Here is a 14,297-nt window from a genome sequence, read left to right on the forward strand (position 1 = left end):
ACAGCCACAAATTAACACTCAGGTAGCTTCCAATGCTCCAAAAAATTCAGATGTCAAAGATAACAAGCCAAGTTTTAGCAGAACTTACAAAGAGCTGCTCTCATCCTCCCCTAGTCCCCGCTCACTGTCTCAACGCCTGCCCGCTACCTGAGTGCACGCATACGTGACGGCCACGGAGAACCCACCAGACGATAAATAATGCCCTGTCTGTCTCGGGCTTGGGGAAAATCTTTACATTGAATCCTAAGAAAAGTCTTTCCCTATAAAGTACTTCAAAATATCCACAAGAACCGGCTAATTTTAATTTATCTACTCAATTAACTATTTTAGACAAGAATTAGTACAAAACGTACTCTATACCTTTAGATCTTTTGGCTTCTTTTTCTTGCCTTTATTTTTTATCTTGGCAGAATTAAACTGGAAAGATGGGGGAAAAGAACAGTGAACACTCAAGTTAGTGTGATGAGGCTCCGTATAAAGACATCATACTGGTTTTAGCCACAAGCTGAATATATACAAAATGCTGAACAAAAATAACACTTCATTGGTTGGCCCTAGTTATGATTTATATTAGAAAATAAGAGAAAACCTAATGATGACTAATGTTGTAACTAAAATTGCTTCAAAAAATGTTTAATGTTTTATTTCTGAGAAAGAAGGGGAGAGAGAAAGAGTGTGTGTGCATGTGCAAAGGAGGGGCAGAGAAAGAGGGAGAAACAGGATCCCAAGCAGGCTCTGTGCTGTCAGCCCAGAGCCCTATGTGGGGCTTGATCTCATGAATGGTGAGACCATAACCTTAGCCAAAATCAAGAGTTGGATGCTGAACTGACTGAACCACCCCTTGCTCCAACATTTTAAACTCATTTATAATTAGGTTTATGTTATTTCAAGTAATTAATCAGTCTTTTGGAATAATTCCAATTATATGCTATTGCCATTTCCATGACATTCCTTTTCTTAAGGTAAATGAGACTCTCTACACCTGGCCAACTCTGGGGCACAGTGGACTTCAAAGACATCTAACTTCCCATTGGGTGTGTTAGCTGCATTTCCACACTTAGCTGGTGTGGAACCAGCTGCATTTCCACACTTAGCTGGGCGGTATTTCACAAGCAGATTAAGAAGTTGTTTCAAGTACAGATGACTTGATCCTAAAAATCAGTAAAAAAGCATCTTTCTATTTGAAAACTGCTACAAGTTACTAGGAAAATCAACTCTGGAATTATTTTAACTTAAACTCAGTTTGGAGCTACTGAAAGCCAAACCTCTTTGTTTTCCTTACAGAGCAAAACACTATATTTGAATCATTACAGGTAACTTTTTATTTTTATCCCAGGAGATGACTCAACTCCTTCCCTATTTCTGAGATTAACAAGTATTAGTTGCAAAACTTTATGGACACTGTCTAATTTAAGCTTCTAGACACTGCTGATTGCCTATTGTCGCTCTAATTCCAAGAGGAAGACTGGCCTTAACATTCTATAGATGAGTATATGTTAGCCAGAAACCCTCCAGATTTGGCTCTAGAATGCCACCTGTGATGTACACATCCCCTGGCCTGGGGACCCCTCTCTTCCTCTGGCTAATGCAGATGAACACACGACATCTAAAGCGATCAAGTAACTCACCGGCACATCGCCACTGTCTTGTTTCCTTAACACAGTACAGCGGCTGTCTGTAGGAGAATAACAGTGATTTGTGAGAAAATGAAAATTTTACACCGACAATACACCAAAGCCTTAAAGAAAATCACCCCAGATACTACTATCATCAGCTATGTTCTGCTCCTTATTTGGGTTTGACACAAGTTTAGTTTAGAAACCAAGAGAAAATGGCCAATTAAGTGGAAATCAACTACAAAAAAACCACAAAATGTCATCCCAGTTCAGCATAATTTGAGTGCTTTCTAGTCAAAATCCATGCGAGGTCCTGTGGATACGAGGCTGCAGAGAATAATCCTGTCATAGACAAGCCTGAATTCTAAGCTTATGTTCTGTAAAATACACAAATGGGCAAATACATGTGTAACCCAGTGTGTCAAGTGTCTCAATAAATACAACGGAAACAAAGCTGATGGAATAATACAGATGACGAGCCAGGGAGGACTCGGAGGGGGATGCAACATAAAAATGAGACTTGAAATAAATAAGCAAAGGGGTAGGACGTGGCTGGAGGCCATGCACGAGCAAGGACATGAGGCAAGAAAGTACAGTGCAAGCATCGCCTCCTCTGCAGGGCAATGTGTTCTTGAATGTTACATATGAAACCATTCCCTAAATTCTGTCCACTTAATATGCAACCTTTGCCATGATGCTGTTACAGTACCTAGGATGAGAACAGTATGGTACGCAGTCAGTGTACCCAACTGAGCATCTCTACATCTGGTTCAACAGAGTAAAAAGATTCTACGACAAAAAAAAAAAAAAATCACTATTCTTAACCACTAACTTGCCCACATAAGCTGGCTGTACCATAATTCTCACTATTTTTCTTAAGTATTAAATAAGCTGGGTCCTTCACAGATATTTTTCCCTCTAAAATTAGATATACTACTAAAACTCAGTTCACATACCCATTATATCAAAGAATTCATCTAAAGCATTATGCAACGCTGGGAACTTGTCTCTGTGTTCTTCTAGCAGCCATATTAAACATCGTGCTTCCTTCAATGATGTTTGCTCATAGAAATAATCAAGTTGTTTTCCTTCTATAGAGGCTAGTTTATGACCATATTTCTCATTCCAAAGAAAAGTCAGGATGCTAAAATCAAGCTGCTTAAGAGATGCTCCATAACGAGAAAAAAATGGTCCTGTGGCGTCTAAACCTGTAATAAAAACAAAACCCAAATCAGAAAAAGGGAAAATCATTTATGGTAAAATCACATTCAGTCTTACATCTCTGAAAGCAGTTCCATAAGCGTTTGCTTACATTTTCAGTGAAAAACATTTTGCTATTTTGCATTTTTGGAATACCACTTAACACTGATAAGCTAGTGACAAGCATTCTTACTTAGTTGAATAAGGTAGGCCAAAAGCTTCTTATGTAATAGCTCATATATTATAAGCCATAAGGTTATTTTTATTAGACTTAGCCAATAATAGCAAGGCATTAAATTCCTTTAAAAGTATAACTTTTCACTAAATGAAAATGATGTTCATTCTAATCAGTATAAACTAACAAGATTTTACAGTGCTTTTCTATATATCTTCCATAGTAACAAAACATCAATAATATGCAAAAGCTTCCCAGGTGCTTTTAAAACAGAAAATGGGTAAACCCCACTCCCAACACCTTCATTAATTAATAGCTTTCCTTGTCTTCCTCCAAAATCATGATGGTCACTGTTATCCCACTTTCTAACTGATCAGAGAAGAAGTGACTGTAAGCTCATACTGCCGCTGAAGGAATGGTGAGCCCCAGCCTTACTAACAGCCACCAAAAGGCACAGGCTGGTGCTGTTCTGTCTTCCCGCACGCCTCTAATACAGCACGGTCACCTCTTGTGTTGGCCAGGGTTTATCAGTCGGCAAATGAAGCAGACTGCTGAGTCAGAATTACCCTGGCTGGCTGTTTCTTCCAGATGAAATAGTTACCGTGCAGAGGTCATGATGCATGAAAGATGTACTCACTGAACAGAGGCAAGAGATCTCGTCTAGTATTAAAATGTTAATCTCTTCCCATATCTCACACATCATCACCTGACCTCTTGTGTTAAATATGTACATGATGTGACTCCACAATATAGACTTTTGTTGAGAAGGAAATAAAATTTCAGGAATGGAAATCACTTGCCTTAAATAGATATGAGCATGGCATCAGGGCTATAGTACACAGCCTTACTTTAATTAACATGCTTCAAGTCATTTAAATAGACACTGCAACTTTAAATACCGTGCATACATACTTATAAAAATGATACTTTAATCTTCAGAATAAATGTGAATTATATCAAAAGGCCACATTAACATTTCCATCAGTGAGCTACCAGGCTCAAAGGCTGTGGTTGACCTAAAAGAACAGTGGCAGGCACTCTTGCCCAGGTAAGCATAACCAGAAAGCCTACTTCTCCTCAGTCTATCTTCCAAAGCAGATTAAAGTGAGAATAACATAATTTATTAAGTGATTGTTAATAGATGCTAATGACAACCTGATCACTTAAGAGCAATTCTGGGGGACCAGAAACCCATGCAGACCTATGTTCATGGCAGCAACACTTAGGTTATCAACTATGTTGAGCTTGCTTCCATCTTACTTTGTTCCCACGGACAGGAAATTTCTCAGTATGCTCTCTGACACTCTAGAATTCTAATGGCCTCATGTCTCTACAATTCCAGCAGGTCGGGGTGACTTGCAGAGGCCTGGCAGGCTCACTCTCTGGACGGCTCTGCCGTGGCTCCCGCTGGCCTTGTATCCTCCTGCTGCCAACTGAATCACCTACTGGTGGAGGCCAGCTGCCATCATGGGCACCAAGGCAAACGGCGCCCTGGGAGGTACCCAGAGAAATCTCAATCCAGTGCTAGGCAACAACTCTGTCTGCAGCTGCTTTCTGAGGTCCCCGCATGGCCTTGGGCTGCTTGGGGGGTAGGAGAGGGTCTTCCTTGACCAAATTAGGAAAATCAGGAACAGTAGCAGAGTTTTATAATCCTCTGATTCAACTGCAGAGAAGTGTTCTCATAACCTTTAGATACAGATTTGCATTCAGTGATCCTAAGCAACTCGTTCCATCCATTCTTTCCTCTAAATTTTCTAAGGAATCTGTCTACAGAACTGCATTATCCCAGAGGGTACTGGGAAGGCTGCCTGGGGGGCAGGGGGGGGACTGCTATTCACCCATGACTGTGCCTGGTATTCACTTAGTTTAAACATTTACAAATCGCTTAGCAAAACACAGGACTGGGTTTTCTAAGTGACTGAAACTTTTTGTGTTTATACTTTTTGAAAAAGTAACTTATAACCCTAAACTATCTAAAAAATAACCTAAATTGTGAGTTGGGAGGAAATAGTCCTTTTAACTGTACAAATCTGTGGTCCTACATTTTAAAAAACTATACAAGATGATATGAAAACAAAAGAGGGTTCAGAGGCCGCGATCTGCCCTTGCTCCTCAGAAGTGACAGCTCTGGAGTTCAGTGGCATACCGAAGCTGTTCAGTTTCTGGATCCAGGTGGCTAATTTTGGCTCCACTTCTTTCAGCTCGCTCAAAACATGAAGAAATATCCTGGTCTTTACTCTATTCTTCTCTTGAATCAAGTGACGAATGACATAGTCCACTGCTTCATTTAAGAAATTTCTACTAGAAAAACATGTTGTGTAGTCTTCTGTGCTTAAAACCTTCCAAGAAAGCAATTCTTTGAGAAGCTTGGAAGTGTTCAGAATACCAGATTGTATCTTGTCGGCATACTGCTTTATGCACTGCAGAATTCTGTCATCAAGGAACGGGCAACTCCCAATACTGCCTCCAGTGTCTAAGGACAAAGAAAAGTGGGCAGTTAAAGTGAGCAACTGGGCCAATCTGCAAAGATCTAAACTGAGAAAGAGGGGCCCCTGCATGGCTCAGTCGGCTAAAGCGTCCAACTTTGGCTCAGGTCATGATCTCACAGACTGTGGATTCGAGCCCTGTGTCGGGCTCTGTGCTGACAGCTGAGCGCCTGGAGCCTGCTCCGGATTCTGTGTCTCCCTCTCTCTCTGCCCCTTGCCAGCTCACTCTGTCTCTCTCTCTCAAAATAAAATAAAGACATAAAAAAATGTTTTGAAACTGAGAAAGAAATAGTATAACATTATATAAGAACATAGAATATAGTTCAGAGGGATTCTTAATGTTTTAAATAAACTCAGGAAGTTTTAAATCTGGAAAATAATTGCCTAACAATATGTTTGAAAACTAAGCTCACATGAAACCAAACATATCAAAAGTTAAGTATCTTCTCTCCTTCATTCTGTACCACTCATATAACATCGAAAAACTCAGTTCCTCCAAAATGGGGTTACTCTTCCTCAACAGTCCTAACCCAGCCTCATCAACATTTACATTCAGTAACTATGTGAGGCTCCTGGGTGGCTCAGTTGGTTAAGCTTCCAATGCTTGGCTTTGACTCCGGTCATAATCTCACAGTTCTGTGAGTTTGAGCCTCACACCGGGTTTTGCATTACAGCACAGAGCCTGCTTGGGATTCTCTCCTGTCCTCTCTCTGCCTCCGCCACTAGCATTGACTCTCTCAAAATAAATAAATCAACTTAAAAAAAAATCTGTTTAAAAAGAAAAGATCTAGGGTCGCCTGGGTGGCTCAGTCGATTGAGCGTCCAGATTTGGCTCAGGTCATGATCTCATGGTTCGTGGGTTTGAGCCCTGCATCGGGCTCTGTGCTGACAGCTCAGAGCCTGGAGCCTGTCTTCAAATTCTGTGTCTCCCTCTCTCTCTGACCCTCCCCTGCTCACACTCTCTTTCTCTCAGAAATAAAACATTAAAAGCAATTTTTAACAAACAAATAAAAAGACAGAATTGGAAAGTTAAATATGCTCACAGGAACAGTATCAAAACAGACATTCCCATGTAGATCAGGGAACAATGACAAGATGAACGTAAAACAGAAGGCTAGGTTAGGTAATCTCTATCACAGCTTTATGAACGGTTTATTTGAGCTCAGATAATAGTAGTTGATTCACATTCACCGTTCTGGAACCTAACTCTACACAGTGGAGTTCAGAGCACCGCCAAACGTACAGTACGCATGTCAGCTATTACTTCCACCGTAACTCAGATGAGGACACGGACACAGATTTGCCCCAGGCTAGTCCCGCTGTCCCTGTGTGCTGCTTCCAAAGCCAGTGCTCTCTACCCCAACTTCTCCCATCTCAGCAGCACAAGAGACTGACGGCATTAACGTACTCACTGAACTCTACATTCCAATTCAGTAAGAATTAACACAATGCCCAGTAAGCCAGACATATTAAGAATATACTCCTCTCATCAGGCCTTGAACTTCAGCATACCTTTTTGCTCTTCAGTTTTGGGTGGATTATTTTCCCTTAAGTCTTCTTCCATTCTTTCTTGTGCTAATTTTTTTGCTTCTTGTTTTTGGAGTTTTCTCTTCAATTTTTTGTCTTCTTTCAGTCTTAGCTTCTCTAGGCTGATAAGCATTTATAATTAGTGGTAATCCACCTTTGCTATAAACTCAATTAACTATCTTCCTTTGCCTATTATAGAAACCATTCTCTAAGCAGTAAGTTAGAGTTATCCTTTTAATTTAGAACGTGGCCTGCATCTTCTCTTCAATAGCAAAAACTGCTGGCACGTGTTCAGTAAAAATTAGGGTACTTATTTGTCATGAAAACAAGAATTCAATGACCGAGTGATTTATAATTAAGATCAGCATCTATAGGTTATACAAATGTTATTACCGTGAATATACATTACTGCTTAGGGTAAACAGAAACAGTAAAAAGTACTTTGCAAGAGAATGCATATGTACACTCATTTCAAAGAAAGATCCCATAGTAAAATATTATTTTCACATCCTAATGACAGCCCACAACATTGGAATTTTGGAATTTGGTTGATATGGTTTACAATGAATTCTCTTCAATAAATAATTATCTTTTCTTTTGCTTTTTCTTGATCACAAATAATGAAAAAAAATTACTTCTTAGCATGGAAAATAAGAAGCAGGACCAATAAGAAAAAAAAAAAGGATTGGAATTATTTCATCTAAACAACATTATACAGAGAAGTGAATAAACTGACAGTATATTGAGTTTTTTAAGGTAAGAAATAGTCATTGGTTCAAAAATGTTTGCTGAAAAGAGATAAAAAAGAAAAATACTCTTGGAATTAAAGTTTAAACAACTGAGAGCTAAGTGTATAATTTTTATCTAAATGCCAAATCTACTAATCAAACATCATAATTTTACTTAAAAACTCAAATAATACTTCTTATTCAAGCTTTTGATATTTAACCATTCTAGGCTAGTTCTCTTTTCAAGTTTTAAATATCCATAAAATTCATTTAAACACCACTAATTTGGGTATGTGTGCACAGCCAATTTAAAAAACAGCATAACTTAGAAATTTCCATTTAACAGAATTACATTCTACTAGACATCATTAAACTACCAATCGATTGTTAAAAATCTTACCTAGAACATTTCTGTTTCAGAATAGGTCTTGAAGGAACCTTTTCTTTTACGATCTTGTGTTCAAACTTTAAATAAAACAAAGACATCCAAAATTTGTCTCATATTCCCAGGACACAAAGCACAAAACCACAAGCAACAAGCATTTCAGAAGCACACCATGTTCAATTTGATAGAGCACAGTGATGTTGCTCTGACCCAGACAAAAGCCCAGGAAAGTTTAGCAAAACAATTTACTGAAAAGAGGAACAACACAGTAGACAGAGTTTAGGAAACGTAAAAAAAACTAATGAGCAGATCATAATAACTACAAATATCATCCGAACAACCCGCTGATGGCCCTCCCATACAGTGAAGTGAAAGATGATCCCTTCAAAACTCTTCCCCCTCCCTAAGGACCCACCCTCGTTAATACCCAAAAATGTACTGGGGATTAAGGAAACAAGATTATCAAAAAGAGTACAAACTGTAAAACTAAAATGTAAAAAGTCTCCTCTTTTAGAAGATTAAAGAGTGTGAAAATCCTTCACTACAAAGGTATATTCTCACATCCTAACATTTTCCCATATTTTCTTAAATTAAGTAACTTTTTTCCTGGAAAATACAAGACGGTAGAACTTCTACAAATTTAAATCGTATTTTAAAAGGTATAATCATTTTGGTAACAATTTGGTAATATTTCCCCTCTTTCAGATACTTACTTCACATTTAACTTGACCACCACTGCTGAAAATGATAATCTTAGAAATGATTCCTTCACAGTCAGGGGTAAGACAAATTCCTTGCAGAAAATCCTATTTGATTAAAAAAACAAGTGCTATATATCTCTGCATAAATCTATATATGCATACCATTTTAACCATCAGGAATAGTCAAGATACTGCCGGAAACTTCCTTTAGGGAGGCACTGGAAGTCCCCACCATTGTCTCTGACTTTCGGAGCCTCCCTTAGAGAAGGAATGTACTTCCAGCTGTAGGGGTGCACAAAGTCCTAGCTTTGTGCACTATGTCCATGCAAAAGCTTTAAGAAACATGAAGTGGACTGGTCATTGCTCTTTACCCTCTGCCACAAGAACACGCTCCAATAGCTCTTCAACCTCAACTCAGAAACAAAGAACACAACTACACAGCTATAGAACTGCCATAGCCCAACCCTGGCCACTGCACAACTTTTGGACAATCAATGTCAGCAAGAAATGAACTTTTCTTATTGTAAATTATGAGATACTTGTGTATTACATCAGTACATCCTTTAAAAAAAACTTTTTTTAATGTTTTATTTATTTTTGAGACAGCAAGAGACAGAGCATGAGGGGGGAGGGGCAGAGAGACAAGGAGACACCGAATCCGAAGCAGGCTCCAGGCTCTGTGCTGACAGCTCAGACAAGGGGCTCGAACCCACAAACATGAGATCATGACCCGAGCCGAAGTCGGAGGCTCAACCAACTGAGCCACTCAGGTGCCCCTACTTCAGTACATCCTCATGAAAGCTGACAATTGACAGAGAGTATTTCAACCCAGGGAACAGTTAAGACCACTAATGGGAGCATGAGTAACTAGAGAAACTCAGCTAATGTAGGACAAAAACATAGCAAAAGTCAATGGCAACATTATTTGTTCATGTCATTGTATCGTTAGCTATGTGGAATGCTATTTCACATATTACTAACTATGTGAAAATGCATAAAATGGGAGTATTTATTTCTACCAAACTTGAATAATTCTTCTTGCTAACAGACACCACACAAGCACCTTACTCTTTTCCCCAAGAAGAGTAGGGGCTTACAGGAGGCTAAGCAGTGTAGAAAAAAAAAATTTTTTTTAAGTCAATAGCTTATATGAATCAGAAACATATTCTATGAATGCAAATAAGATTACAAAATCGAACCTTCTTTCAAAGTACACCTTGCTAATGTAATGAACATTATTACCTTCCTAATTACGAAAAACCACAAAGAAGTGGGAGTACCAAATTTAAGTTGATTGTTTAGTACAAATTATCTCATTACGTTTTAGTAGAAAATAAAAAATCTGAAACCCCAATTTTACATCAGAATGTTAACATAGACATTTAAATTTTTATTTTTAATAACATTCCCAATGTAAAAACTGGTTAAACAGCTTATTAGAGGTCTCTATGGTTATTACCTTTATAGCAGCATAAAATAAAAACAAAAACTGATTTTCTACTTTATCATTAAAGTAATAATTTAAAACTTTTTAGTTATGTTAGAATGCACAGAACCAGGGGTGCCTGGAAGGGCTCAGTCGGTTAGGTGCTCGACTTCAGCTCAGGTCATGATCTAATGGTTCTTGAGTTCAAGGCCTGCGTCAGGCTCTGTGCTGACAGCTCAGAGCCTGGAGCCTGCTTTAGATTCTATGTCTCTCTCTCTCTCTCTGCCCCTCTCCCCCTCGCATGCGTGCACTCTCTCACTCTCTCTCTCTCTCAAAAATATTTTTTAAAACTTCTAAAAAATACACAGAAAGGAATTTATATTCACTTAAAACTTTTTCTGAAGATTCTCAGGGAAAAAAAATCAACATACAATAAGCACACTAAAAGTTTCAAACTATTTTGTGAACTTACCTTGTCAATTTTATCATTAAAAGTTGTTGTTTTCAATTTCTTCCAACAGTTCATGTGAAATTCTATTTTACAGTACTGGCAGCAGCTGATTCGTATAAAACCCTATGGGTTGAAAACAATTTTAAATGTACATTTTAAAGATGTCCACACATACACACTCTCCCTCACAATCACAACACACATATTAAGATAAAAGAGAGAGCTGTCTGCATTCACCTGGCAAACATAACTAGACCTCACATTCTCTCCTAGGAAAGTACAGTCTTTCAATACCCCAAAATGCCTAGTGCTAAAGACAGAGAACTGACAGACATATTCATTTCCATAACATATAGCTGCACTGTCCTTTATAATACCAAATATTTTATAAACTGTATTCACCTGATCTACTAATCAGGAACAGTAGGCAGCTACTGTCTTCAATAAAATAAGGCTAAGTAACCCTAAGTGCCAGACCTGCTTTCAGATTTAGGTCTCTAGGAGCTAATTCGGTGATCACAATGGCCCTAGATTCTTGGACTCAAGTTTTAAAAGAAATTAGAATTGAAACAAATCAGAGGTAACAACCTCATTTTCTTTCCTGTGCTCCTAAAGAACATGGACAGTGGCTACAAGGGGAAGTAGAATTAGCTAGCCTGCCTTCTCAGGCCACTCACTGCCCTCCATGTTTTATGCAGTGGCTCAGGGTCCCCACACGAGATGATGCAGACCTTATAAGTCCAGCGGATGGAGTACAGGCAACAGGACATAAAACTGCTGACAGCCCAGAGAACTTGGGTACCTCCAATTATAGAATTTGTTTTGAATCCATTTTAAGGCATAATTCCACAAGTTACTGTCCTATTGTAAGTTCATTATGTACCTTAAAGTCTGGATCAGTTATATATATCTGGATTTTGGAATATCCATGACACTTCTGATAGCAACAAATGGCATCTGGCACTGGAGGGAACCTGCATTCTTCAATAAATTTCTCTAAGAGCATCTAAAACAAAAATAAACAAAAATAGTATTATCACCACACTAATTTGTCACTGCAAGTCCTTATGATTTCAATAACTTCTTGCCATCAAAATATTTCAGCATAGGAATGACTAAATGTTTAGTGAAGAATAAACTACATATAACTTTTAAAGTTCTTCCTTTCTGAAGGATCTGAAATACATCCAGAAATAAAGTTAGAACAAAAAAGGACTGAACAAAAAGTTTCAGAATTTCAGTGTCAGAATCAAAATCTTATCCTGTGTTCATCGTCAAGGCTCATTTTAAAAGGTATAGCTCTTCAAGGGTCCTTCAGGCAGTCAGAGGAGGTTAGAGAAGGCAGGATAACCTGAGGGTTGCCCTTCTCCTTGCCGGGGGCATGTCACGTGGGACCCTATCACCCTCCAGCATCTGGTGCATTCCCTGGAGAATGACCCCACTGCCACTGACGCCCCAGGAGACTTAAGCCATGTTTCCAGTGCTGACTTTGTTATCAATAGCTCCTCTGTCTCCATCCCAATTTACTACGAAGAGAATATTCAATGACTTTTTTCTAACAGCTTTCTTGAGATATAAATCACACACCATGCAATCCACACATTTAAAACATATATGCTCAGTGGCTTTCAGTATATTCACAGGCTTGTACAACCACTGCCTCAGTGTAAAGTTAGAACAGTTTTATCACCCCCCCCAAAAAAAACTCCATCCCTACTGGCAGTCCCTCCCCATTTCCCCCCGCACCCCGGCCCCTGACAACCACCGATCTACTTTCTGTCTCTAAATATAGATTTGCCTATTCTGGAAATTTTAGAAGAAGAGAATCCTAAAATACGTGGTGGTCTGTGTCTGGCTTCCTTAGCATGTTTTCAAGGTTCATCCACGCAGTAGTACTGATCAGTACTTCATTTCTCCTTATGGACAAATAATACTCAATTTTACAGGAAGACCACTATATGATTTTATGAATGATTACAAATGGTTTTATTTAACTATTATTCATCAGTTGATGGACCCTTGAGCTGTTTCCACTTTCTAGCTATTATGAATAATGTTGCTAATAAACATTCAAGTACACATTTTTGTGAGAATATATGAGTTCCTTTCTCTGTATATCCCCAGGAGTAAGACTGCTGGGTCCTGTGGGAACTCTACCGTTAACGTACTGAGAAGCTGCCAGAACATTTTACATGTCCACCAGCAATACGTGGGGGTTTTGGTTTCTCCACATTCTATCAACATGCTGATTTCTTCCTTCTTAAATACAGCCATCCAGTGTGTGAAGTACTATCTCATTATGGTTTTAATTTGCATTTCCCAGATTGCTAATGGTGTTGAACAGCTTTCACATGCTCACTGGCTCTCTGTAGAAAATTTTGGCAGATAGGAGTATTCAGAGCCTTTGGCTACTTTTTATTATTTTTTAAAATTCTAGTATAATGGCTATTTTTAATTGACTGTCTTTTTATTACTGAGTTGTAAGAGTTGACCCCTGTGTTTTTAAAAGCTCCAGCCAAAAGCAAGTTCTGTATACATGCCAGGGTCCCCCACAAGTAAAGGCCTATTCTAGTCAATCCACACATAATGTAGTCTTTTCAGAAGCAGCAAAGTGTTCTGCGCCTCTGGATACGAGACTGAGTTTATTTCCCAAGTCCTCAAGTACCATCTTACTAACCAGTCGTCGTGATGGAACTGTGTGACGCCATACCTTTCTCTAAGTATAACCAGTGAGTCACTCTCCTTAATAATGAATGCTCTCGGGGCACCCGGACGGCTCAGGTGGTCAAGCATCTGACTCTTGGTTTCAGCTCAGGTCACGATCTCATGGCTTGGTGGGTCTGAGCCCCACAGAGCGCAGAGCCTGTTTGGGATAATATTTCTCTCCCTCTCTCTCTGCCACTCCCCCATTCACATGGTCTCTGTCTCTCCCAAAACAAACTTAAAAAAAATAATAATGCATACTCTCTAGTCAGGATGCTGAGACTCAAGTCCCAGCTCCACCATTTCCTAGATGTTTAACCTTGAGCTCATCACTTAACCTCCCTAACTTAATCTTCTTCTTTAGTAAAATGATAATATTCCTAGTACTCATCTTGTAGGGTTGCTGTAAAGATTAAAGGTATGATGAATGGAAGCTGAGTGACTGGCACATAGGAAATAATTAACAGATATTAGTGATTCTTGCTAGTCCTTAAAGGGGAAATGCACGTGGGATGCTGAAGACAGGGTGCCCCTACCATTTTGTCTCTTGATACCTGGGTCAGTCAGTGAAAATTAGATTTAAAGTTAGAAGCTCTTTACAGTTAGTTACAAGCTCTCTGCAGAAATGAACAGTTACCTTTATTTTCCCTGGCTGAGTCTCTTCAATAATCACATTACTTGTGGGCCAAGTTAACACTCCAGGAAGGCGACAAATCAAGGTTCTTGCTTTCTCAAAGTGATTAAGAGCGTCTAGAAATCTAAAGTCATAATTATGAAGAAAGAAGATATTAAAGCTGTGATAAGAATTTTCATTCCCAATAAAAGTCACAGAGATTTCAAGTTTATTAAGAATACATTTGATAAGCCATGGTAGAGAAATATTCGATGTAACTTTTATT

General features: G+C 38.8%; 1 protein-coding gene and 1 long non-coding RNA gene across 7 annotated transcripts in view; one reads left to right on the forward strand and one right to left on the reverse strand.

Moving 5' to 3' along the window:
• The window catches only part of LOC115291497, a 73,687-nt gene that overhangs the window by 43,546 nt on the left and 15,844 nt on the right, over positions 1-14,297 (forward strand). The window lies entirely within an intron of this gene.
• The window catches only part of TTC3 (tetratricopeptide repeat domain 3), a 115,406-nt gene that overhangs the window by 38,403 nt on the left and 62,706 nt on the right, over positions 1-14,297 (reverse strand). For all 6 annotated transcript variants that reach the window (XM_029938971.1, XM_029938970.1, XM_029938975.1 and 3 more), the window contains 10 exons: positions 14,036-14,156; positions 11,579-11,701; positions 10,717-10,818; positions 8,831-8,923; positions 8,133-8,197; positions 6,990-7,126; positions 5,138-5,464; positions 2,573-2,824; positions 1,629-1,675; positions 361-417 (listed from right to left, as the gene is read on the reverse strand). In XM_029938971.1, coding sequence (XP_029794831.1) covers positions 361-417; positions 1,629-1,675; positions 2,573-2,824; positions 5,138-5,464; positions 6,990-7,126; positions 8,133-8,197; positions 8,831-8,923; positions 10,717-10,818; positions 11,579-11,701; positions 14,036-14,156 — 1,324 coding nt within the window. The remainder of the gene's footprint in view (positions 1-360; positions 418-1,628; positions 1,676-2,572; positions 2,825-5,137; positions 5,465-6,989; positions 7,127-8,132; positions 8,198-8,830; positions 8,924-10,716; positions 10,819-11,578; positions 11,702-14,035; positions 14,157-14,297) is intronic.

Source organism: Suricata suricatta, chromosome 5 (genome assembly GCF_006229205.1).
Source record: "Suricata suricatta isolate VVHF042 chromosome 5, meerkat_22Aug2017_6uvM2_HiC, whole genome shotgun sequence".
NCBI lineage: Eukaryota > Metazoa > Chordata > Mammalia > Carnivora > Herpestidae > Suricata > Suricata suricatta.